General features: G+C 39.2%; 1 protein-coding gene across 3 annotated transcripts in view; it reads right to left on the bottom strand.

Moving 5' to 3' along the window:
- The window catches only part of Rabep1 (rabaptin, RAB GTPase binding effector protein 1), a 95,221-nt gene that overhangs the window by 18,819 nt on the left and 49,430 nt on the right, over nucleotides 1-26,972 (bottom strand). For all 3 annotated transcript variants that reach the window (XM_070001690.1, XM_070001691.1, XM_070001692.1), the window contains 7 exons: nucleotides 25,842-25,961; nucleotides 19,323-19,458; nucleotides 13,669-13,847; nucleotides 9,850-9,981; nucleotides 3,686-4,153; nucleotides 2,419-2,523; nucleotides 64-180 (listed from right to left, as the gene is read on the bottom strand). In XM_070001690.1, coding sequence (XP_069857791.1) covers nucleotides 64-180; nucleotides 2,419-2,523; nucleotides 3,686-4,153; nucleotides 9,850-9,981; nucleotides 13,669-13,847; nucleotides 19,323-19,458; nucleotides 25,842-25,961 — 1,257 coding nt within the window. The remainder of the gene's footprint in view (nucleotides 1-63; nucleotides 181-2,418; nucleotides 2,524-3,685; nucleotides 4,154-9,849; nucleotides 9,982-13,668; nucleotides 13,848-19,322; nucleotides 19,459-25,841; nucleotides 25,962-26,972) is intronic.

The raw sequence follows: 26,972 nt of genomic DNA, 5'->3' as shown, positions 1-26,972 counted from the left end.
TACTCTACCACTGAACCACCTTCCTAGCCCCTGGGTCCCATTTTTAAACTGCCATTTATTTACCTGGTGACTTGAGTCCTCAGTGCTCTGTTTGATAAAGTCTTCTAGATCCTGTTTATCTTTTATTGTCTTCTCCAGCTGGTCATTAGCTTGCCTTAGCATCACCTGCAGTTTTTTCACCTATATAATTTTAAGAATCAGTTAGAAGGAAGCAGCAGGGGTATGTGTGTGTTAATGGGGATTAAACCTAAAGCCTCACACAGGCTAAGCAAATGTACTGCTACTGAACATCCCCAGCCCAGAATTCCTTTTTTTTTTTTTTGGTCATTCCTAGGGCCTGAACCTCTTCAGTTCAAGGCTAGCACTCTACCACTCAGCCACCTTCCCAGCCCTCAGAATTCTTTTATAAATTAAAATATAAGAAACAAGAGCTAGGCAAAAGTAGCTCATGCCTGTAATCCTAGCTACTCAAGAGGCTGAGATCTGAGGATCATGGTTCAAAGTCAGCCCAAGCAGGAAAGTCCATGACTCTTCAATAAACAACAAAAAAAAAATTCCAGGAATGGAGCTGTGGCTCAAGTGGTAGAACGCTAGCCTTGAGCAAAAGAAGCTCAGAGACAGTGCCCAGGCCCTGAGTTCAAGCCCTAGGACCAGCATGCACGCACGCACGCACGCACGCACGCACGCACGCACGCACGCACACACACACACACACACACACTCTCTCTCTTCCTCTCTCCTCTCTCTCTCAGAATTTTTGGGGGGTTGGAGGGTCATGGGGCTTGACCTCTGGGCCTGAGCGCTGTCCTTCAGTTCTTCAGCTCAAGGCTAGCGCTCTACCACATGAGTCACAGTGCCACTTCCGGTTTTCTGGTGGTTAATTGGAAATAGGAATCTCAGAGTTTCATGCCCGGGCTGGCTTTGAACCATGATCCTCAGATCACAGCCTCCTGAGTAGCTAGGATTATAGGTGTGAGCCACAGGTGCCTGGCTAGAATTTAAAATCTTTTTTTCTGAGCAATATCCCAGACTTGTCCATTTAGAGAGAGAGAGAGAGAGAGAGAGAGAGAGAGAGAGAGAGAGAGAGAGAGAGAGAGAGAGACCTCAAGAAACAACTGTGCTGGGCTTTACAGTTAGCAAATAATTTTTTCACATACATGATCTCATTTGAAAACTACTTCTCCACTGGTCCTCTAGTACAGGCCTCATATTTTATCCTCTCCTTCCAATCTACATCCCCATGAAGACCATACATTTTATAATAGGGAAATAAGTTTTCTACATAAAAGACCAAACTGTCTCCAAAAGTCATCAAGGTTAAATGTAAACCCCTCCAATTATACCCTCTTCAAGTAGTTCCTCCTGATCTTCCTTAGGGTTTCTGCTCCCATTATTGTTTAATTCAGCATGCCCAGTCATATGAACTTTCTAACCATCTCACTTTCTTTCTTAACTTTGGAGGAACTCATGCCAACTACATTAGAAATTGCTGCACTGTCATTTTACTCAGCCTAAAGTTCTTCTGAAGACCAAGGCAATAATCTTCACAGCAATCAAAGCACAATTAGCAAGTTGAATGGAAAAGTTTACCTTTTCCTTGTATGTGCTTTCACAAGTGTACTCTTGTGAAATTCTACATCATTTACTAAACGTCATCAATGTACCAAATTATTGAACACTATATTTGGCAAAGTACTTAAGACTTGTCAACCTTAACATAACAAATGTACCAAAGAAAGTATTCTGTGATCCTTCAAGTAAACATTAATCAATCCAACAAATTTATGACAAAAAAAAGCAATAAAAATTCCACATTCTGATTAGTATGACATTCAATTAAGTTTGTATCCTAGGGGCTGGGAAGGTGGCTCAGTGGTAGAGCCTTGCATGCATGAGGCCCTGGGTTCGATTCCTCAGCACCACATAAGCAAAAAGAAAAAAGCCGGAAATGGCACTGTGGCTCAAATGGCGCTGTGGCTCAAGTGGTAGAGCGCTAGCCTTGAGCTGAAGAGCTGAGGGACAGTGCCCAGGCCCCACCACTGGACCCAAAAAAAAAAAAATCTGTATCCTATTGGAGACAACAATCAATCTTTTATCTCCCTAGTCTCTAGATCATAAAGGATTCCCTGTGTAGAGAGCAGGCCGACTTCATGCTTAGGCACTGAGTAGAAGAGGAAGGAGAGGAGATGAGGCAGTGTTCCTCTAAGAGCTGAGCTGACCTGTGTGGTATTGGAACATTAAGGAAGTAGAGGAACACAAAGGACTCCCACTGGAAATTTAGCTGCCATTCTCTGTGACAGATTATTTCACAATGTAACATGGTAAATGCTTCATAAAGCAAAAGGGAGAAAGACAATTCTGTACCTCTAATGAAAACTGCAACAGCTCACTAATTTGGCATATCCAAATAAAACTCACCTGGTCTCTTGTTTCAGCCTCCTGAATTTGAATTCCTTGTAACTGTTTTTCATAATTGGAACACATATCACAACGTCTACCAAGTTTATTTCCAGCATTATGTACCTGAAGGGCACCAAAATTACCTCTTATCAGGCGGAACAAAATAATGCTATATAACATACTTGACAAACACATGCAATCTTATTTAAAGCACAGTATGAAGTGAGCAATGTCTCCAGGAACTTAGAAGAAGTCAAAATAACAATCAGATTCTAAAAAGTCATCTCTAGTACAAGAAGCAGGGACACAACTTACCACCACGTCTGAGGAAAATACAAAGCAAGAAAATCAATACTACTCAATCAACAGGAAAGGAATACAAGAAACATATCCCAAGTCCTCATTTCACTAGCTCCAATTACACAATAAGTATGAAACTATTAAGCAGCACCTTCTGAGAGAAATTTTATATGAAACCAAAGAGAATAGTTTCTTTCAGGCTTAAAAGGCTGTCCCATTCATTGACCAAGTGCTTCTTTCAAGAGAAGGATCCCAGAGTGAGTGAAAACTTAGGTGCTAAAGTAGGCCTTAGAGGAACATTGGAACAATGCTTAATCTTTCTGAGCCAATTTCCTCACTGGTAAACTGCAGACAATCATGCCCTGGTTGCCTAATTATGGTCATAAAACTCAGAGATGAGGTATGTGAAAGGGCTTTGTAATCTGTAAAGCATTATGCAAATACTTACTTGAATTCTTATCTCCTAATCTTTTAAGCTTGCAAATACTCTTACCCTCATTAAAGGTTGCCTCTTTTCCCTCCCCATTTTCCATCCTCTCCTTAAACTCACTCTGTATCAACTGCTCATAAGCATTTGCATTTCAGAACTAAAGGAAAGATGAATGAGTACGAATCCTGGAATATACTCAAATTTTAGAAAACTACAAAACAAACCAAATTTGGTTTGCTCTAATTTAGCAATGTTCTTCAGGCAGTTGCTCCAACTTCAGCATGACCTCAGGTGGAGAAGTTCACACTTAACACCATTAGCTAGCTAGCTGCCATCTCTACCAGAATCACATGAAGAACCAAAGCAGGCCACAAAGGGGTAGATGATTTGTGTTCTTACTTACTTGCTGGCAACACGTGCCAGCATGGGCTCCACTAACAACCAAATGAACAATGAATCTCATAGCTACCTAGGGTTACTCAGAGTAACCAAGAGAAACAACTGAACAATTTTATGACAAGAAATAAGCAATAGAAATCCAATAAAATCACTCACCTCTTTTTGCAGAAGATTCCATTCTGTCTCACTGACTAAGCGGTAACCACTGGGAGATACATATGCACTCTCCATACCCTGGGTGACGCTGGAGAGGAGGGATGCCGTCTCCTCTTGTTCTGGTGTCATTGCCTTGATTGCTCTTTCCTGATCTTTGGTTAACATAAACCCACTTGGCATCTGTAATGATCCGAGGGATGCAGTATCAAAGTTCTCAGACACTGAATCTGCTCCCACCAGGGGTCCAAAATCGGATTCATCCAGGTTTCCAGCTGATTTTGCTTTATAGTTATAGCCTAAAGCTTTGGACTGCAATGAGCCTGAGGTTCCCAAACTGTCTGTAGACTGTGCTCTCCTGAGTCCATCTTTAAACATGTCATTGTCCAATTTACTGAATGGATCTCCAGATGGTAAAAGTAAGTCCGCATCTAAGGAATGGACTGACCCATGGGTGCTGTCTAAATGCTCCTGAAATGTGAAAATAGATATATTTCTAAGTTAGATTCTAACACTATCTTGAAAGATAAAAAATACCATATAGAAGAAGTATTTTGTCATACATTACACATGATGATCACTAATATGCTGTCTTCTTATAATCATGACCAAACATTTATTGTCTTCTCTATGGGGGGCGGGGGGGAGCGCACTAATTCAGGCACACAGAATACAAACATGAGCAAGATTATAGTTTCATAAAAAGATAGGTAAATAAATCAGGTTGTGTTTAACAGATGAAGTGCAAGCTCTGGGGACACAAGAGGAAGAATTTAGCCTAAACATGAGCTGAAGTAAGTCACATCCAATTCAGTGTTGAGAATGCCCAATGTGTTGTCTTTGAATATCCAAGTAGAGAGTGCAGCTGACAGATGGACATGAAAGTCTTCAGTCAGAGGCTTCAGAGTTATCATTGTATAAAGATAATTAACTAAAGGCATAGAGTTAATCAGAACACCTAAAATTAATGTGTAACATAAAAGGGCCAAAGACTATGTAGTGAAAAACACCAACATTCAGAGGATGAGCAGAGGAAAAAGTAGCCAGAATAAGAGAATAATATGATATTCTGGAGCCAAGTTTCAAGCATGGCATAACAAACACATTAATTATGGAACACAGCAAAAGAAACCAGAAGCCAATAGCATAAGATATGAATCTATCCAGAACACAAGTTCATAGAGACAAAAAAGCACTCAGTGACAGCCAAGGAAGTAGATTTCATTCCTCCATATCTTTCAAAAACATTTACTCCTATCAAATTCAGATAAAAACACAAACAGTCTATATTAAGCTAATGAGGGGAAAGGCCCTAAATAAATAATCTAATAATACTGGAATAAGAATCCATTCTAGCTGGGCACAGCCTCCTGCGTAGCTAGGATTACAGATGTGAGCCACCAGCACCTGGTAAAAAGTGATTTTTGTACAGGGAGAAACTATATATAGTACATTAGAACACTACTTAATGTTTTGGGGGACTGGGTTGGTGGGACTAGGGCCTCACACTATTTTGAGGCTTTTTTGCTCAGCTAACACTTAACTGCTTGAGCACACCCATTTAATGAGAATTTTTATGATAGTAAACAACAACAACAACAACAACAACTTGATCCTCTGTGTGTTAATTCGTGTTTTGTTTTGTTTTATGGTGCTAAGACGGGACACCAGGGACTTGTGCATGCCAGCCAAGCACTCCACCACTGAGGTATACCCACATCCATGTGTTTGTTATTTTCTACACTTCATGATGTTTGTTATCTTGGAAGCCTTGCTAGCTAGGGAGTGACTAGGTATTGGAGCTAGCAGAAGCCTAGAGACATTAACTCATTTACTATGAACATGTCTCTCATGTGTAAACCAACCAACCTCAAACTCATACCTCCAAGCACTTACTTTATTTAACTCACATTGAGAAGTCACTATAGCCCCTGCCCTAAAACATCCCAGGAACCAGTAGATACTACATACATGCAAACATATATACATACATACATAAAAAGAATCCCTCTTAGTACGGCACTGGTGGCTCACACCTGTAATCCTAGCTACTCAGGAGGCTGAAATCTCAGAATTGTGGTTCAAAGCCAACCAGAGCAGGAAAATCCGTGAGACTCTTATCTCCAATAAACCACCAGAAAACCGGAAGTGGCACTATAGCTCAAGTGGTAAAGCACTAGTCTTGAGCTGAAGAGCTGAGGGACAGCTCCCAGGCCCAGAGTTCAAGCCCCACAACTGACCAAAAAAAAAAAAAAAAAAAAGAAAAGAAAGAAAAGAATCCCTCTACCCTAAAGCCTATGGGAATTTTCCCAACTAGCTAGTCCTAAGCCATTCCCTGATCTTACTTGCTGCCCCAGAAACCCCAACAACATTGCGGTCCATACTTTCCCCTCACTCCTTCTACCTGGTGCTTTCCCTCAGGCCACCTAGCAAGGGATTCCTAGAGGAATCACGAGTGAGAAATGTACCTTTGTGGTAGAACACTAATTCAGATGTACTAGGCCTTGGGTTCAAACAGACAGTGTAACATCTGTTTTTTCTAATGGTACTGACCTACCCATGCTGTCTCCCTCAACCTTATACAGTAAAACCTATACATAAATTTACATATGCAAAGTCTGTAAGCAATTAAACAGCTTTCTTTGGGAAAATATTTCAAGTAGACTTAAGTGGGGAAGGTACCCAGAAAACAAAATACAGCATGTTTTAAAAGTACAAATAGAAACATAATTGTGTTATCTTAAAACGGAGGAAAGAATTGGACACCAATGATTCGCCTATATTCCTAACTACTCAGAAGGCTGAGATCTGAGGATCACAGTTTGAACCCAGCCCAGGCAGGAAAGTCTGTTAGATTCTCATCTCTAATTAACCAGCACAAAGCCAGAAGTAGAATTGTGGCTCAAATGGTAGAGTGCTAACCTTGAGCAAAAAAGCTCAGAATCAGTGTTCAGGCCCTGAGTTCAAGCCCCAGGACCAGCACAAAAAAAAAAAAAAAAAAAAGGAAGAAATACATACCAAAATGTAGAGATGGTTATCTCTGGGAGTGGCAGAATTAGCTACCAGTTATTTTTATTTGTATGGCCTTTTCTGAACTCCAAAATTTCCAGAACATATTCATACTACTTTTGTAGTGAGAAAGCATATTCTATCGATCAGGTTAAACACCTGAGGTCCTATATATTTTAACTTTAAATATAATTTCATGCACACCTGAATCTACCAGCTGAAGTAAATTGTCAGGATTCTAAACACAAAACAATTTTACTCAAGATTCAAAGCACAAAGTATCAGACCTAAATGTCTAATAAAAAAATTTTCAAATGTTGGGAAGTAATGCTATGTGCTCTGTCACATAGAAATATTAAAACAGGGCTGGGAAGTTGGCTCAGTGGTAGAGCGCTTGCCTTGCATGCCTGAGGCCCTTGGTTTGATTCCTCAGCACCACATAAGCAAAAAGAAAAAAGCCAGAAGTGGCGTTGTGGCTCAAGTGGTAGAGCACTAGCCTTGAGCTGAAGAGCTGAAGGACAGCGCCCAGGCCCAGAGTTCAGGCCATACAACCGGACCCCCAAAAAAAAAGAAAAAAAATATTAAAACAATCAAAAATAAGAAAATATTTTACTGTAAATCACAAGATTTACTTTTCTGTTTTCTTGCTTTTCAAACATTCTTGGATACATGAATGCATGATGCAAAAATCATGTAATATTTGGCTGTACCCAAAACTTGAGACATTCTCTTGGGAGTCTATTAAAAAAAGAAGTACGTAAAATTAGGCCAAGAGGTCCTCAGTACATTCCAAACCAAAGAATGTGCAAAAACAACTGCATCATAGTTTTCAGGTCTGCTAATATTTTCTTTTAAAAAAAGCTTTTCGATATCACACTGTCTGAAAACGATTTATACTTGGTTCAGAGTAACTCTGCAAACTAAGCAGAAGTGTGGGGTTTTTTTTGTTTTGTTTTTTTTGGGGGGGGGGCCGGTTGTGGGGCCTGAACTCTGTGCCTGGGCACTGTCCCTTAGCTCTTCAGCTCAAGGCTAGCGCTCTACCACTTGGGCCACAGCACCACTTCCAGCTTTTTCTGCTGAGGAATCGAACCCAGGGCCTCATGCATGCAAGGCAAGCACTCTACCACTGAGCCACCTTCCCAGCCCCAAAGTGTGGTATTTCTGAATGTGAAGAAAAGGCCTTTATTCAACTTAACTGAGCTTTGTTCACTGGGCTGGTAAAGGAGGCAGGGGTTGGGAACTTTGTAGGAAGCAGAGGGAGGATATGCTGTTATAGATCAAACCCAGGGCCTCATAAACACTAAGGATACACTCTACCACTGAGCAACATCCTTAGCCCTCATGAGTATGAAACTCTCTGTATCAGAGGGAGTATAAACAAGGCCTGTCTGTAGCAGATAGGCCTGGTAGTAATGAAGGGAGAGCAGAGGATATAGCTAAAAGGACATTTGAGAAAGCCAAATAATAACAGGGGAAACATTTCCTTCATTCAACAAAAGATACCAGCATGAGCTTTGAAGACACAGTAAAAGGATTTCAACACTCAGAAAGACTGAGGGAGCCAAGCACTCCAGATGAAAGAACACTGCAACAGGGGAAGAGGAGAACATGGCACAAGAGAAAAACCAGTATGTCTCTAACAGTATCCTTCTTATAAAGCACCAAAAGTCTGAGGAATTTCTACTCCACATTGGAAGTAATGGGAACCACTGGTGGTTTTTGAGTAGAGGAGTGAACTACTGCACCTACTCTTAAGGAAATGAATTTGACAGTAATGCAGAGGGTACAACAGAGTGTAAGACTATGAAGGCAGGAGCAATGTGGAGGCCCATGTAATACTCAGGGTAAAGGTGATGAGACCACGGGAGCACTACTTACTTGACTTATGAAATAATAAACCCCCTGTACAATACCTTAACAAGAATAAAATTACATTTTTGTTTAAAAAAATTCCACTCTATCCTTTTTCGAATATGTGCAATGTTCCACCAGGTCTCACCATAATCTGTCAAACTTGACTCTCTGTTCTCAGAAAGACCTGCTGGATGTGTCAGTGGCTTCCACGTATAATCCTAGCTACTCAAGAGGCTGAAATCAGAGAACCACAGTTCAAAGCCAGCTCAGGTAGGAAAGTCTGTGAGACTCTTCTCTTAATTAACCACTAATTAACTACCCAGTAGATCTGTGGCTCAAAGTGGCAAAGCACTGGGCCTTGAATGAAAAAGCTCCAGGACAGCACTCAAGCCCTGAGTTCAAGGCTTTTGCAAAACAACTTAAGACCTAATACTACAACGATATGTGGTGGTGCATGGTTGTAATCCCAGCATGTAAGAAGGAGGCCAAAGAAGGAGAATCTTGAGTTGGAGGCTAGCTTGGCCTACTAGTAAGATCCTGTCTCAAAATCAAAAAATCAAAACAAAACTAAATTTTAAAAAATTCGAAGTAATATTTATTATTCACATCAAAACTCAGATTTTGTAGTAGACATAAAGATTTATTCTAGGTCTGGGAAGGTGGCTCAGTGGTAGATTGCTTGCCTTGCATGCATGAGGCTTTTGGTTCGATTCCTCAGCACCACATAAGCAGAAAAAGCCGGAAGTGGCGCTGTGGCTCAAGTGGTAGAGCGCCAGCCTTGAGCTGAAGAGCTGAGGGACAGCGCCCAGACCCAGAGTTCAAGCCCCGGGACCGACAAAAAAAGAAAATGTTTCAAATACTATTATAATGCCATAAAAATGGCTGAAAATACTGGCATTTCAACTACTCACTTTTCATAGAAACAATGAAACTGAACAATATATGATTAAGTAAAATATGGTGATCTGTATTATACATACATCCGTGTGAATATATGTATATGAGTGTGTGTGTGTGTGTGTGTGTGTGTGTGTGTGTGTGGTGTGTGTGTTGTTGTTGTTTTTGTGAGGTTTTTTGAAACACATAGAACTTCTAAGTTCAGGCCACCCTCAGCCCCAGACTCTCAAGTGCTAAGATTATAGGCACATGCTGTTGTACTAAGCTTATACAATATTTGTTGTATTTTATTTTGCTTTCTGACAGTACTAGCGATTGAACCTAGGGTCTTGTACATACTAGGCAGGTATTCTAACACCAAACCACAATCTAAGTCCCTAATAGTTCTGAGTACAGATTCACTGTACCTCTTCATTTGATAACTGGGCTGAAGATTCTTCTTGAGTTAAAGCACACACTACTGGTATTTTTGCTTCTTCCTCGGTATCTGTTTTTTTGTGATCCTTTCTCTTATTAAGCCTTTGTTGTTCATCATCCTCCTAAAAATTAGAAGAAGAAAAACAGTTATTATAACTTAACAAGTCAAATAGGATTTTTTTAAGCGGGGGGGGCGGCGGGGGAGCGGAGAGGAAGGAGGGTGCAGAGGGGGCGGAAGGGCATTGTTACTAGGAATTGAACCCAAGGCCTCGAGTATGCTAAGCAAGCACTCTACCACTTGAGCTATACACCCAGCCCTTTTGTTTTGTATTTTGTTTTGAAATAAGGTCTCAGCAATTTTGCCTGGCTGGCCTCAAAATTTGAAATTATCCTGCCTCCACCTACTGAGTAGTTGGGATTTTAGGTGTGTACCACCATATACAACTAAGGGTCAAGTAGTTCTTTTATTACTAAAACAACTAAGAAAAAACAAAGCTTTATGGTATCAGACATTTAGGCTTATGTGTTTTGTAATTATTATAATAAGTACTAGGTAAGAACGGTTATAAAGCAGAAATCAGGAAGCAGTTTTTACAAAAGTATGTGGCAAAACTAAGTAAGATAAAATAAAGCAAAGCTAATTCCTCTTTAAATGATCCAAAGTAATAGTCATAAAAACATTCCCTTCTTCTTATTGCAGAAAACAAATATCATGATATTACACACCCATCAGAACCAAGAACAGATTTATATGAAATACAAAGGGAATGATCAAAGGTGATATACTTCATGCAATAGAGATGAATAAGATACCTTCTATGCTCTTCCAAGATAGTCTAATGAGAGGGGATAAACAAACCATTATAATATGTGTAAGGTTCTTCAAAAAGAGAAAAACAGACTTATTTCATCTGAGGGAGCCAGCTAAGGAGACCCAGAGAAGATAACACATCAGCTGGATCTGGGAAGATCACTAAGATGAATTTGGCAACTGCATGAAAAGAGACAGGAAAGGATTCCAGGGAAGAACAAAGCATGTTCAAAACACAAAGGTCTGAACAAACATATCTGTGGGGAAATACTGAATTAACTTCACAACTGAAAAGGAGGCAGGTCCGTGAGAAGTGAGGGAGAGGAAGGAGGAAATGTGAGAAGTGAGGGAGAGGAAGGAGGAAATGGTGATTAAGTGCTTAGACTACAATCGGAGACTCGCTTAAACCTGAGAACTGCCTTTACCTCATCACCTGATCTACCACATAAGGATGATTCAGTAGTACCTACCTCACATGGAAAGCTTTATTCTTTTCTGAGAAATGTCTGAGATAAAGCTTTATGTGTAAAGCCTTGGCACAATGTTGGCACATGTAAGATCTCTCAATCAACATTAATAAATGCCTTCAATAGCCATCTAAATAAAGTTTAGACAGTTATAATGGGCAGCAAAATAGGCATGATATGATCTGTATTTTAGAATTTAAACCCTTAGGCTGACATTGTCTTCACACAGATGATCTAAACAATTGAAAAAGAAACTTCTATAAAATAAAATCTAACAAGTCATAAAAAGCTGGGTAGTGGGGGCTGGGAAGGTGGCTCAGTGGTAGAGCGCTTGCCTTGCATGCCTGAGGCCCTGGGTTCAATTCCTCAGCACCACATAAGCAAAAAGAAAAAAGCCGGAAGTGGCACTGTGGCTCAAGTGGTAGAGCGCGCTAGCCTTGAGCTGAAGCGCTGAGGGACAGCGCCCAGGCCCAGAGTTCAGGCCCCATGACTGGACCCCCCCCCCCCAAAAAAAAAAGCTGGGCAGTAGTGGTTCATGCCTGAAATCCTTGCTACTCAAGAGGCTGAGATCTCAGGATCATAGTTCAAAGCCAGGTTGGGTAGGGAAGTCCATGAGACTCTTATCTCCAATTAACTACCAAGAAAGCTGTGGCTCAAGTGAAGAGCAGCAGCCTTGAGCAAAAAGTTCAAGAACAATGTTAGGCCCCAAGTTCAAGCTCCAAGACTCGCTGACATGCACACACGCGCGCACACGCGCGCACACACACACGCGCACACACACACAAAATCTTAAAATACCTAGAAAAGCAATGAACACTTTTACATAACTACTCTAGAGAGTTTTTTATCCAAACGCAACATGGCAAAAGTTATTAGTGCTGTAACAATATCTAGGATGACAAAAGGTATGGGGACAGAATAAAGATGGATCTGGATCTACAAATTACTGTTACCAGTTAACCAGAATGAGCTACAACTCTCTCATGAAAATATATCCAAGCTGGGGTGCCAGTGGCTCATGCCTGTAATCCTAACTACTCAGGAGGCTGAGATCTGAGGATTGTGGTTTGAAGCCAGCCCCAGGCAGGAAAGTCCTTGAGGCTTTTATCTCCAACTAATCCCAGTAAAAGCCTGAAGTGGTAGTGCTCTAACCTTAAGCAAAAAAGAGCTCAGGATAGCACCCAGACCCAGACTTCAAGCCTCAGGAATGGCAAAAAAAGAAAAAAAAAAAAAAAAAAGAAAGGAAGAAAGGGGGGGGGGGGGGAGAGAAGGAAAGGGAAAGGGAAAGGGAAGATATCTAGGACAATGCTTAAGGGAAAATAAGTTAAAGATTCTAGAACAAATATGATAATACATTATGATAATACACATTGTTTATAAGTACATGCTTATAACATGCTTATAAACACAGAACTGGTCTGGAAGATTCTACCAAATTAGTAAATGAGGTTATGTTTGGAGGCACTTATACTTCTTTATTGTATTCCCCACCCCATTCTCCTCTCTATTCTCTTTCCCCCTTCCCTCCTCTTTGCCACTTCCTCTTTCTTCCTGCAATGCTAGGGACTGAGCTGAGGGCTTCACACATGGTAAGCAAGCATTCTAATTCTTGAGTCAAATCCCCAGCCCACATCCTTTTTTAACATAGCACTCAGCCTTTTGCTGTTTCTTTTTTTTCCAGTGGTGGTGGTGGTGGTGGCCTGGGGGGTGGGGGTAATAATGAACTAAAGGCCTTGTACTTGCCAGGCAGGTGCTTTATCATATGAACCACATATCCACCTGCCTCCATGTACTGGGATTATAGATGTGTACCACCATACCCAACTGTATCCTGTCATCATTGTGTATGTGTCCTGGAACTTAAACTGAGATGCTAGAGCTGAGCTTTTGTGCTCAAGGCTAACACTCTACCACTTGAGCCATAGCTCTGATTCGGTGAGAGTCTCATGAACTATGATAACTGGGTTGGCTTTGAACTGTGATCCTCAGATCTCAGCCTCCTGAGTAGCTAGGATTACAGGCATGAGCCACTGGCACCTGGCTTATCCAGTCACCTTTTAATCACATTTTTAGGGCAAGGCGACCAAACACTTGGTCTATATTGACCAGATTTAGGAGTCCTATAAAAATCAAAGAAAAATTTTTCTCAGAACTATGTACTGCTTCATCCTGCAATCTCCAAAAAAGAATAATTCCTGAGTAATTTGTAAAGCTGAAAAGCAAAATCACTCAAATCCAACTATTATGTTTTTCTTAGGTTGTATTCAAAGAAAAAAAATCTAGGGGCTGGAAATGTGGCTCGGCAGAGGAGTACTTGTTTAACATGAGCAAAGCCCTAAATTTAATCCCTAATACCAACACTGCAATCAATTAAACATATAATAATATTAACAACAACAACAACAGTAAAGTGGCATACACCACCTTGTTCCATCTTAAGTCAATCTCTAACACACAAAAGGTAATGCAATCATTGGGGATGGAGGTGTTTTATTAACAATGTAAATGAGTCCTACAAAACTGCTATTCACCTGATCTTTCTTCTTCAGTTCTTCTACTTGTCGGAGCTGCTCTGAAGTTAGCACAATCTCCATTCGCTGCATGTCTCTCATTAGCAAACGCTGAGATTCCAGAAACTGGTCATTGGCCTTCTGCCATGTATGTTTTAACTGGTTGTGCTGTTGTCGCTCTTGCTCCAAGAGATGGCAAACTGTTTAGGAACCCCCCCAATCAAAAACACTGAATTTTAATAGTAGACAATTTCTTTAGTATAGGGATACTAGACTAGATCTGGCCAGTTCTGTCTGGAGTCTGCCCTTGACTGGCACCAATGGGCAATATATAGTTGAACAAACATGATAGCTATCCCCATATCACTGTTCCAGTGCAGTCTCCCAAAGTAATCTTTCAGGAACCTATGAAATTAATACTTTTGCACTAGTTTTAGAATTCTTAGGCTAAATAAAAATTGTAAGAGTTCTTTATTGCAGGATTTTGAAATTTGAACCATGTCTGTGTTTTCTTGTAAAGTGATATGTAATATGGTATTTCCCAAATTTGTCAGACAAAAAACAATTTTTCATAGCTTGACTCAAATAACAAGTGTGCAAAGAACACAGTTTGGGAAACATTTGTTCTAAAGTCAATGTATAGAATCTACTCCTAATAGTATTTAATACATTGTGATAAATCATATTTGTCATCCTGTAATCCCTCTTGGGCCTATTCGGTTAGACTTCTCAGGATAGGTCAAGGAATTCTTTGCAAAAATGCATGTTGCTGACACCATTAGTTCAGCCATCTCACAATGAAGTATGAAAAGGCAAGCACCATCTAACCATCTATCGACCCAGCTACCCAAGTCAAAACTTGAGAGACTTATTTGTCTTTACCCTAACACATCCAACAAAGACAGTTATTAATTCTGTCTCCTTGGTAGGAGCTTGGCTTAGACCAGCCCTTGTGACTGAAGACAACTACAACAGAGGCCATTACTACAAATTACATTTTCATTCTTCCTTCCCTCAATCTTGCCCACTCTTTTTCATCCTTTGTATAGCTATCAAACTGAACTTTCAAGAAAAACTAATAAAAAAGAGAAAAACTAATATCACTATTAAAACCCTTCAAAGAAGCTAAACACTAAAGGGCACATATTATAAAATCCCATATGAAATCTGGAAGAGGCAAATCCACATAGATGAAAGTAGATTATCACAGTCAGGGACAGAAGGGAAATAACACTGGGAGTGGCTGCAAATGGATACACAATTTCTTTTTGAGTTAATGAAAATGTTTTGAAATTAGACAATGATTGATGATGCACAATCTTGTGGCTATATTTGTATACTCTAAAAGGATGAGTATGAATTATATCAAGAAAGGAGGGAAGCGAAGGGAGAGCTCTTCTTTTAAAACAACAAAAAAAATCCCTTCCAACATCCTTAGTAAGCATAAGGCCTCCATGTCCTTTGTTCCAATAACATATTCTGCCTATTGTCTCTTGAATTATAATTCTCTCTCTTCCCTTCTCTCCCTCCTTGCCTTCCATTCTCCCTTCCCTCTCCTTCCCTTTTCCTTTTCTTTCCCTTTTTCCCTTCCTCTTTCCTCCTCTCCCCTCCCTTCTTCTTCCCTTTCTGAAATAGGATCTTGCTATGTATCCTAGGCTGCCTTGAAACTCACTTGTGAGGTATCTGCCTCCCAAGTGCTATGATTACAGATGTGTACCACACATCTAACAAAACTATTCTCTAAGCCTTCCTTAGCTAGCTGCATTGCGCTACATGCAAATGGCCCAGCTTGCCCTGCTCCTCTCAGACTACCTGGAATACCTAATCATCATTCCAAACTCTACTTAGTAAAACACTTAAACTTTTACTTCAGAAAACAAAACAAGAGCCGGGCACCAGTGGTTCATGCCTGTAATCCTAGCTACTCAGGAGGCTGAGATCTGAGGATGGCGGTTAAAAGCCAGCCCAGGCAGGAAAGTCCTTGAGACTCTTTTTTTTTTTTTTTGGGGGGGGGGGGGTCCATGTATGGGGCCTGAACTCTGGGCTTGGCTGCTGTCCCTCAGCTCTTCAGCTCAAGGCTAGCACGCTACAACTTGAGCCATAGCACCACTTCCGGCTTTTTTTTCTGCTTTTGTGGTGCTGAGGAATCAAACCCAGGGCCTCATGCATGCAAGGCAAGCGCTCTACCACTGAGCCACCTTCTCAGCCCCTCCTTGAGACTCTTATCTCCAATAAACCACTAGAAAACCAGAAGTGGCGCTGTGGCTCAAGCGGTAGAGCACTCACCTTGAGCTGAAGAGCGCAGAGACAGAGCCGAGTTCAAGCCCCAGGACCGAAAAAAAAAAAAAAAAAAAGAACAAGAATCTAAACTCCACTTCAGAGTAACTTCTTGCCTATAGCCAGAAGCTCACACATGTAATCGTAGTTTCTCAGGAGGTTGAGATCTGAGGATCGTGGCTCAAAGCAGTCCAGGAAGGAAAAGCAGTGAGATTCTTAACTCCAATTGGCTAACAAAAGTGCCAAAAGTGAAGTGGGGCTGTAACTCAAGTGACAGAGCCATAGCCTTCAGGTCCTGATTTCAAGCCCTAGGACTGGCACGTGCACATACTCGCGTGCATGCACACACGCACACATGCGCACGCGCACACACACACACAAACACACACAAGAGTAACTTCTTTCATCTATGCACAGTGGGTGTTCATGACTGAGACAGGAGGACTATATGAGCCTACAAGTTTGAGACGAGCCTGAGTAACATCATGAATGATGAAACACCATCTCAGAAAAGAAAAAAAAAAGGATAATTTAAGGAATGTAACTACCATCAGTTTCTAGAACAAAAGGAATTGCCAATTTTCATTGGTGATGCTGCTGCATTCTAACACACTTTCCACACAGCTCCTATAACAGGCAGTTGCAGTAAACTGGTTATATACCCAACACCCCTGAGCAAGGCTGAAAGTGACACTACTGATCTGTTTTTATCTGTCTTCATTTAAAGACACTGTTTTTTGGTGTGATTGATCAGTATAGAAATTATTCCATTTTCCATTTTCTTTTCACTTTAATTAACATTCTTGGTAACTTTTCTCAGACTTTCACTATTTCTTTCTTTCTTTCTTTCTTTTCTTTCTTTTTTTTTTTTTTTTTTTTTGTTGGTCATGGGGCTTGGACTCTGGGCCTGGGTGCTGTCCCTCTGCTCTTCAGCTCAAGGCAAGAGCTCTACCGCTTGAGCCACAACACCTCTTCCGGTTTTCTAGTGGTTTATTTGAGAAAAGAGTCTCACAGAGTTTCCTGACTGGACTGGCTTGAACCGTGATCCCCAGATCTCAGCATCCTGAGTAGCTAGGATTACAGGCATGAGCCACCGGCACCCGATGTGACTTTCACTATTTCTAAAAGGGTTTGGGGTATAAAGTTTGAAGAGAAATACTATTTTTCTTGGACACCCATTAGTACAGGATAAGGCTACAACAGCACATTTGAAACTTTTCCTGAAGCTCATATAGATACTCAAAAATTGAATTATTTTCACTTTTATGAAATAATTTTGTAAGCTATCATTTCAGGTTTCTTTTGGGGGGAAGGGGAGTTAACGCATATGTAAACCAAAATTATTTATAACTATATTTTCCACAGTATTTTGTATATTTAAAATATTCATTGTAGGGGCTGGGTGCTAATACCAGCTCAACCCTATATCCTAGTTACTCAGGAGGCTGAGATCTGAGAGTTGAGATTCAAAGCCAGCAGAAAAATCTTTGAGACTCTTATCTCCACCTAACCAGGAAAAAGTTAGAACTAGCTCAAGAGGTAGAGCACCGCCCTGAGTGAAAAAGAAAACAGAATACTAGACCTGGGGTTCAAACCCCAGTACCAGCCACTCACTCACATACACACACATAATACGATAGATAGATAGATAGATAGATAGACAGACAGACAGGCAGGCAGGCAGGCAGACAAACAGACAGACAGACAGACAGACAGACAGACAGACAGACAGACAGATAGATAGCTATCAACATGATTCAGATCCTACATATTAAAATGTTGCTGGTATAACGTGAAACAAATACAAGATTTTGCCAGTGGCTTGCTGATCCATGTAATCCTAGCTATTCAGGAGGCTGAGACCTAGAGATATAGATTTGAAACTAGCCCAAGCAGTAAATTCAAAGAAATTCTTTCTTATCTCCAATTAAGCAGCAAAAAAGACAATACTAGAGGTATGGCTCAAGTGGCAGAACACCAGCTGAGCCCAAGGCCCTGAGTTCAAATCCTGATGCCAGGAAAAAAAGCATACAATTTTAAGAGGTCCATATATTTAAATAAGGTTGAAAAAGTTAGATCTTCATCATCCTTTAACCAAAATTTTCCCTTTCTATTGTAAAATTTAGTAAATAAACCATAATAGTATAACAAACCATATTTATGACCAGTAGAAATCAAAGATGCTTTCCTATTTTACCAGTTGTTACAGATATCTTAATTTATGTTTATCAGTACTTTAATATTAGTAATTATTAAAACTTTTGCTACACCTTGTTATTTATGTACTATGAAAACTTCTGAGTGCTGGTAGCTCATACCTGCAATCCTACTCAGGAGGCTGAGAGCTGAGGATCAAGGTTCAATGCCAGCCCAGGCAGTCAAGTCCAAGAGACTTCCTAACTAACCCACAAAAAGCCAGAAGTAGAATGGTGGCTCAACCTTGAAAAAAAGCTAGGGGACAGTGCCAGACCTTGAGTTTTCAAGGCCTAGTTCCAGCACACCCAGCACATATGTACACACACACACACACACACACACACACACACACACACACACACACACACACACACACACACACACACACACACACACACACACACACACACACACACACACACACACACACACACTAAAAACATACTTGAATTTCTGTTTAATTTTGTTTTAATCTTTTTAAGTTTGGTAACTACTTTAGGAAATACAGAGTCAATTTGTCATTATATGAGACTACTGAAATCAAAACCATCTCTTAAAAAACAGGTGTATTAAGCTAGGCATGGCGGCTATTGCCTGTAGTCTTAGCTATTTGGGAGGACAGAAATTGGGATCACTGACGTTCAAAGTCAATGCTGACAAAAAGTTATCAAGACCCTCATTTCAGCCAGTTAGTGTGGTGACAAGTAGCTGTGATTCCATGGGAAGATCATAGTCCACACTGGCCAGGGGTATGGCTCAAGTGGTAGAGCACCTGTCCAGCAAGTAAAAAGCTAATTTCAAACTTCATTACACCATCAAAAAAAAGTGATGCTACACATGGCTTCCAGAATATACTTTGTGCCTCTATCTCACTCTCGATTTTACTAATCCACCTTCACCTAAATGGGAGAATGGACAAAACCAATTTAAACAGAAACTTTCAGATTAGTAACTTTGTGACACCACATGCCTTGCAAAGTTGTTACAGAGGTCACAGAAGAAATATCTGATACTAACGATCTTAGTCCCCACAGTAATACAGCTGTAGCTCTTCACAAGAACTTTCAAACAGACTACAATGCTTAAAATGAATCAGTAATATATGACACTGGTATTACAGTTTGTTGTTACTAGTCAATACTAACTTTACTTACATAGTCATCTTAGAGACTAAAATTAAAACATACACAACATATATTTACCTTCATGCAATTCTTTGCGCAATTTCTCAGCATCTTCTTGTAGAACAGATTTCTGAGTATTCAAAACAGCAACATACATTTCTAGATCAGTTCTACAAGATTTTTCTGCTTCCAAATAATGATTCAGTTCTTTAACCTGAAAAAAGACACAATTCTATCAAACTGAGAGTTATAAAAATTTTTTGGAGAGAGAAAACATCTCACTATGTATCACATGCTGGCCTTGAACTCATTTGGCCATCCTCCAACTCATAATGCTTCTGCTTCTGCCTTTGTCTCGGCAAGGACTAAGATTACTTAAAAGTTTCTATTTAAAATATAAGTTCAGCGGGCTGGGAAGGTGGTTCAGTGGTAGAGCTCTTGCCTTGCATGCCTGAGGCCCTGGGTTCGATTCCTCAGCACCACATAAACAAAAAAAAAAAAAAAAAAAGCCGGGAAGTGGCGCTGTGGCTCAAGTGGTAGAGCGCTAGCCTTGAGCTAAAGAGCTGAGGGACAGCGCCCAGGCCCAGCGTTCAGGCCCCATGACTGGACCAAAAAAAAAAAAAAAAAAAAAAAAAAAAATATATATATATATATATATATATATATATATATTAGATATAGATATAGATATAGATATATAAGTTCAGCTGGGCGCCAGTGGCTCACACCTGTAATCCTAGCTACTCGAAGGCTGAGATTTGAGGATTTCGGTTCAAAGCCAGCCCGGGCAAAAAAGTCTGTGAGTCTCTTATCTCCAATTAATCACCAGAAAACCAGAAGTGGTGCCGTGGCTCAAGTGGTAGAGTGCTCGCCTTGAGCTGAAGAGCACAGGGACAGTGCCTAAGTCCAGAGTTCAAGTCCCACAACCGACAAATATAAATAATAAAATGTAAGTTTAAAAAAAACCTTAAAGGTAAGCTATTGAAAGAAACTTGTATTCACTTTCACATAAATTTGCATGTATAAAAATTAACACTTATACTTTTTTAAATTTTTAAAAAAATTTTTAGCAGTTATGCGAAGAGGTTTCACTTCCATAGGTCAGGTTCTGAGCAACATTTCCAAGTATTAATTATAAAACACAGATGGGCACCAGGACTCACACCTGTAATACTAGCTACTCATGAGGCTAAGATCTGAGGATCACAGTTCCAAGCCAGCCCAGGCAGAAAAGTCTGTGAGACTCTTAATCTCCAATAAGCTACTCAAAAAAGCTGGAAGTGGTGCTGTGGCTCAAGTGGTAGAGAACTAGCCATGAACAAAAGAAGCTCTGGGACAGCGCCCAGGCCCAGAATTGAAGCCCCAGGACCAGCCAAAAAAAAGAAAGGGAGAAAGAGAGAGTGAATGAGAGAGAGAGAGAGAGAGAGAGAGAGAGAGAGAGAGAGAGAGAGAGAGAGAGAGAGAGAGAGAGAGAGAGAGAGAGAGAGAGAGAGAGAAACTATAAATCTGAATTTTTAAAAAGCACACACTATATATACAGATTATAGCATAATACTAGGTATTATTCATAATCCTATCTCCTGACTTAATATAAGTTTTCTTTTAGTTATGACTCTTGCTTTTCAAAAACAGTAGTTCTAATTTGAATTTCTAAAGTAATATGCATGTGCCAGTTTTTCAGTTATGTTTCAGTTCATTTCTATGAAAAATACTACTATATTCTAATAACTTTTTCTTTGATATCTGGTGAACTCATTCCAAATTACTTATATTTATTAAATGAAGGCTCTGTGACCAACACAGAGGTTCAGAGAAGTTACAAGAGAAAGTCATGATAGGAAAAATAATTGGTGTCATTCTTGGGCAAGCATAGAATACTTTTTATTTTCATTTATTGATTGATTGATTGATTGATTGATTGCCAGTTGTGGAGCCTGAACTCTTGAGTCTGGGCACTGTCCCTCAGCTCTTCAGCTCAAGGTTAGCACTCTACCACTTGAGCCACAGTGCCACTTCTGGCTTTTTTCTTTTTGCTTATGTGGTGCTGAGGAATTGAACGCAGGGCCTCATGCATGCAAGGCAAGCACTTTACCACTGAGCCACCTTCCCAGCCCCATAGAATGCTTTTTAAAATCTCGTATTTTCAATAATTCTGTTTGTTGAACAATTTCCTACAATATTCAGAATATTAACAATTCAACCTAATATTTGATATGCTACAACCAAAAAAGGAATGCTAACCCAGAAAACCTAGGAGAATAACGCCAATTCTTTTCCTGTGTTATATAAATTGTCCATGCTAAACTCCTATCATTTACTTATCATTCTTTTTCAAATGGTTACATCTGATTTAATACTCAAGGTCATTTTCATGCCTTTTATTTTCCTACTTCTTTAAACTTAAACTGACAGGCTTATCTGACCATAACAGACTAACGGTCAGAGACTAAAATGATTATTTAAGGATCAGTGTAATGTCAGCCAACAAGACACTAAGCCAGCATGGAGAAGTAATAAGTCTTGTGTTTTCTTTGACCTGTTACTAGGTGATGGTAAGGCATCAATAGGGCACATAGAAAATGGTAGTATACAAACCACTAATTCTACCAGCTATTAATGTTATTTTTCTACTCAACTAAAAAAATTGATGAGTTTCTAACATTTGGAAGCTATTGAGAACTTCTGGATGCTGGTGCAAGTAACAGCACAGTATTTGAATTTCTTTGAGTTCTGCACCCTTAGTGACAAAGAAAAAGAGTGAGGACAAACCACTGGAACTACTTCTTTGGTTAAAATTATCCGAAGATGGGCTGGGAAGGTGGCTCAGTGGTAGAGCGCTTGCCTTGCATGCTCAAGCCCCTGGGTTCGATTCCTCAGCACCACATAAGCAAAAAGAAAAAAGCCGGAAGTGGCGCTGTGGCTCAAGTGGTAGAGCACTAGCCTTGAGCTGAAGAGCTGAGAGACAGCGCCCAGGCCCAGAGTTCAGGCCCCATGACCGGACCCAAAAAAAAAAATAAATTATCCGAAGAAAGTGGTAGCAAGTCACCTTAGAACCCACTAAACTAGTTATCTGGCAGTCCAATATGATTACAGATGCTACAACTCTCTGGTATCTATGTACTGGGCTTTTTGTCACTTAGGAACTTGGCAATTTTTGTTAATTTTGAGTATTACTTTTTATGAGGTATATGAGTCATAGATATCTCACAGTCTGTAGCTTTTCTTGTGTTGCTACTGAGACTTGAACTCAACTCTCTTTCATTCTTTCTTGTTCATATCTGGTACCACCTGAGCCGTATCTTCAGTCTTCAACCTTTTATAGCACTTGCAGGCACTCCACCACTTCTACCTAGGCTTCCTCCCTATTTACTTTTCTGTGATTCCTTTTTATTTTTCTTTTTTTAGGATATCGAAAATCATACTTTAAAGCAATCTGTTCTTTCCCCATTGATTTGTAATGTATATCAAAATCTTCACATACATATAGGTTTATCTTGGAGCTCAATATTCTGTTTCACTGGTCCATTTGTTTATGCAGAAAACAGTAACTGTCTTAATTTTAGTACCAGTTTTACTGTCTCCCCTTCCCCCTTCCCCCTTCCCCAACCAGGGGAAAGTAGTACAGAGGGGTGAACTAAGGATATGGTTGTATCTTATTATCTGGTTGGCAGGACAAATCTCCCCAACTTACCTTCTTCAAAATGTTTTCTGGGTATATTTCAAATCTGTTGCTTTTCTTTAGAATTCTAAGATGTATTTGTCAAGTTCCTTATTAAATCCTGCTGGATTTCAAACTTATAAATTAATTCTAGGACATACTGTTTTACCATGTTCTATTGGTTAAAGAACATATATACTCAGGTCTCCATTTATAATGCATTCTATAAATGTCTTGCCTATTTGTTCAGATGTATTCTTAGGTAACTAGAAGAATTTTTATTGTTGTAAATAAGAGTACTTTATCCCCGTAGCACTCTTTACTTGGATAATACTGGGGTATAGCAACACCTGTTTTCTGTATTAATCTCAACAAAACGGCTTTCAATTTGTTGGGCTCTTATTATCTCTAATAACCTATTGTACGTTCTCTGTGTTTTTTAGACAATCTAATCAGTTCCATTACTTCCTTTCCAGTTTTTGTTTTGTTTTGAGACAGGGTCATGCTACACAGCCAGGACTGGCTGTGAACTCTCCTGGAGTGCTGGGATTACAGGTACACCACCATGCCTACCAGAATTTTTTTTCATTTTCTCCTTTATGAAATTTATTGGGATGACACTATTCATTATATTTACTATTTTCAAATCTACTGATTTGTAATCATGTCCTATATTTCATTTTTAATGATTTGTCTTTTTATTTTCTTTTTCTGATTAGTCTTTTTTGTTTGTTGTTCTTTTTGGCAGTACTGGAGTTTGAACTCAGACATTGCACTTGCAGGCACTCTACCACTTGAGTTGCCCAGCCCTTTTAGCTTTGGTTATTTTTGGATAAATCTTGTGTTGACAGAAAGGGCCTCAGACTACAATCCTCCTACCTATGCCTCCCATACAGCTGAGATCACAAGTATCACCACACCCAGCTTGTTAGCTGAGATGGAGTCTTGGTAACTTTTTGCTAGAGTTCGCCTCAAACTATGATTGTTCCCAATTTCTACCATCTCAGTAGCCAGGATTATGCACCACTGTGCTGGTCCTCTTAATAGTCTTATTAGAGATATGTCTGTTGAAATACTCTCATTTTTCATTGTTAATATTTTCTATTGCCTTTTGCTTTTCTATCTAACTAATTTCTTCTCTTGCTTGTATTATTTCCTTCATTTATTTTGTAGTTTTTTAAATAAACTTGAGGTAAATATTTTGTGATTTTTTTTCCATGAGTATTTTTCTCATTTCTAGTCATCTTGTTTTAACTATCATTCTATTTTAAATGAGTAAATAATCTGTGATTAGGAAACTGAATTGACATATCAGTTCTTTAGTATCTGTTGACCTTCCAGAAACATGTTGACAATATGAAAAGTTGTATGTATCATAAGGTTCAGACATACTACAAAAAGTAAGCTGAAAATAATACTTAGCCCCATGTGCTATCCTAAGTGTTTTGTTTTTTCATTTCTTTGGTACTGTGGTTTGAAATCAGGGCTCTGCACTTGCTAAGCAGGTGCTCACTCTACCGTGAATATCCTGTGTCGCTATGTACTAACTTGAATGATCCTCATAATATTCTGAGCCAGGCAGGCATATTATCCCTGTTTTACAGTTGAGAAAAACCAGAGCACAGTAAGTAATTTGCCCAAAATCACTTAGGTTACTACATGCCCACCTTTTTACTGCCATGCTCTCCAACTTTGTAAAATACGATATGTATTTCTTGGATAGAGAGAGGGTTTGGTGTGTCTATTAAATCTAAATTATAAACCTGACTTTTCAGAACTCTTATAAAAATACCCTGTTTTCCTACTTGTTCTCTCTAAAGGTTAAATCTGCTACTGTAATGGAATTATCAATCTCTTCTTATCCTTACTTTTTAGATATTTTAAGACATGTAAGGTACATTCAAATTCATGACTGCTTTATTGAAGAACTGTTTATAAGATAGAGTCCCTTGTTATCTGTTATTTCATCTTTCCCTTATCCTATTTACTTGCTATTAAACTTGTTTATATGAGTCTGGTTTTCTTTCCAGTTAAAGGTTAGGAGGTGCATTCTTACCTATTCCCTTATTTTTAATATTATCTTGTGGTTTATAAGATGTATCTTTTTTTTTTTTGGGTCCGGTCGTGAGGCCTGAACTCTGGGCCTGGGCGCTGTCCCTCAGCTCGAGGCTAGCGCTCTACCACTTGAGCCACAGTGCCACTTCTGGCTTTTTTCTTTTCACTTACATGGTGCTTAGGAATCGAACCCAGGGCCTCATGCATGCAAGGTAAGCACTCTACCACTGAGCCACCTTCCCAGCCCCAAGATGTATCTTTTATCAGCAGTATAAAGTTGAATTTTTTAAAAATCTAAGCTGGTATGCTAACATTTATTTCTATATTGTTGTTTTATGCTTTTGCTTACCCTTTTTTCCATTGTTCCCTTCCTTACTGATTGATTGAGATTAAAATAGTGTTCTACCACTAAGCAAGACCTTGACTATCCTGTTTTCTTTGAATTATTAACATTTTCAATGTTCCCTTAGTATCTTCTCTGTTGTGTCTTTATGGGCCAACAAATTAACCTATAGTACAGCTATATCATCTCTCAAAGATTAAGTTTGAGGCTAGCATCAGAAAACAAAGTCAAGTTTTCAGTTCATTTTCATAAACAGGAAAATTAATAGAACTGAATCTTATATTGATAAGAAAATGAATATTAACTTTGAAACAAAGTAACCACTAATGATAAGGCATCATTATTATAATTAAAGTATCTATAGGGGAAAAATTATCTTCACTGCAGTTATTTCTGTTATTTTAAATAAGTCCTAAGACAAATAATCTGTTTTTCTTTTTCTTCTATATTTCAAATCCATAATCTAAATGAACTTTCCTCCCTTTGTGATTGTAATTTTGTTGTAGGCATTAGGGCAGATAGATTACAAGTGTTTCACAACCTTTGAGGCTTCCAACTCTTTAATTTTGTCTTCGGCCTCTGTCAGTTTATCTTTCAAAACTGCAATTTCCTTCTCCATGGGCATCACAACAGACCGAAGTTTCTCAGCATCCTCTTGGGCCTATGGTTAAAAAGAATTAAATACAACTTACTCATACATTGTATTTCTAACAAACTCTTGACTGACCAATGTGCCAAAAATTAATGTAAAATAACAGTACTAGGCACTTCATTTTATAATTATTCACAAGTGAATTAAATTTAATTTTTAAATGGTGCATTACTAGGAATATCAAATCATTAAAAGGTTCCCCAATTTTTTCATTTAGAATTTTTTAGTGAATTTGATAAATTAATTCAATGCAACATGTTTTGAGTTCCTTTTAATTTTTAAAAGATTTTTAAATCAGTATTACATTAGTTACAGGAGGGGGCTTATTATGACATTCATGTATGCATATGACATATCCCATCAACTCATCCTTGATTTTTTTTTATTGTAAAAATACTGTACATAGGGGTTACAATCACATGAGCAAGATAATGAGTACATTGCTTATCAAGCATTGTAGCCTCGTCCTTTGTTTCCCCTTCCCATCCCTTCCCATCCTCCCCTCCCCCCGCACCCCCAATCTTCCCCCTCCCACCAAAGTTGTAAAGTTCGTTTTTCCACATAACGACTTGTACACATCCTTGATTTCTTAAGTAACAGAGCAAATGTGTTAGAAAGTATCTCATACATAAAAGCTAGTCTCACCCTGTTAATGAAAATGAAAATTAACCTTAAACACTGAATGTAAATGAGCTTAAACTTACCATAAATTGTTCAACATAGAGAAAATATGATCTATGCCCAAAACAGGAAGGGAATTTTTTTCTCAAAATATATAAAAAGAGGAATTCAATTTGTTTCAGGTCCTTACCAAAGTCATCACCTATTCTGCTTTGAAGTACTATGTGGAAAAGATATGTTAGTTTAAAATATCTTCACAGATAGGACTAGTTTGGGAAGCTTATAAGGGTCATTTGACAAGAATCAGCAGAGAAAAAAACAAGGAAAGGAGGAAGCAGAGTCTTTATCAAGTTATTTATTAATACAAATATGAGATTACAACTTCAAGTGTTGAACGTT

The sequence above is a fragment of the Dipodomys merriami genome, unplaced genomic scaffold (genome assembly GCF_024711535.1).
Source record: "Dipodomys merriami isolate MVZ:Mamm:240054 unplaced genomic scaffold, mDipMer1.0.p SCAF_59, whole genome shotgun sequence".
Taxonomy (NCBI): Eukaryota; Metazoa; Chordata; class Mammalia; order Rodentia; family Heteromyidae; genus Dipodomys; species Dipodomys merriami.
This window is presented reverse-complemented; position numbering and strand designations above follow the sequence as displayed.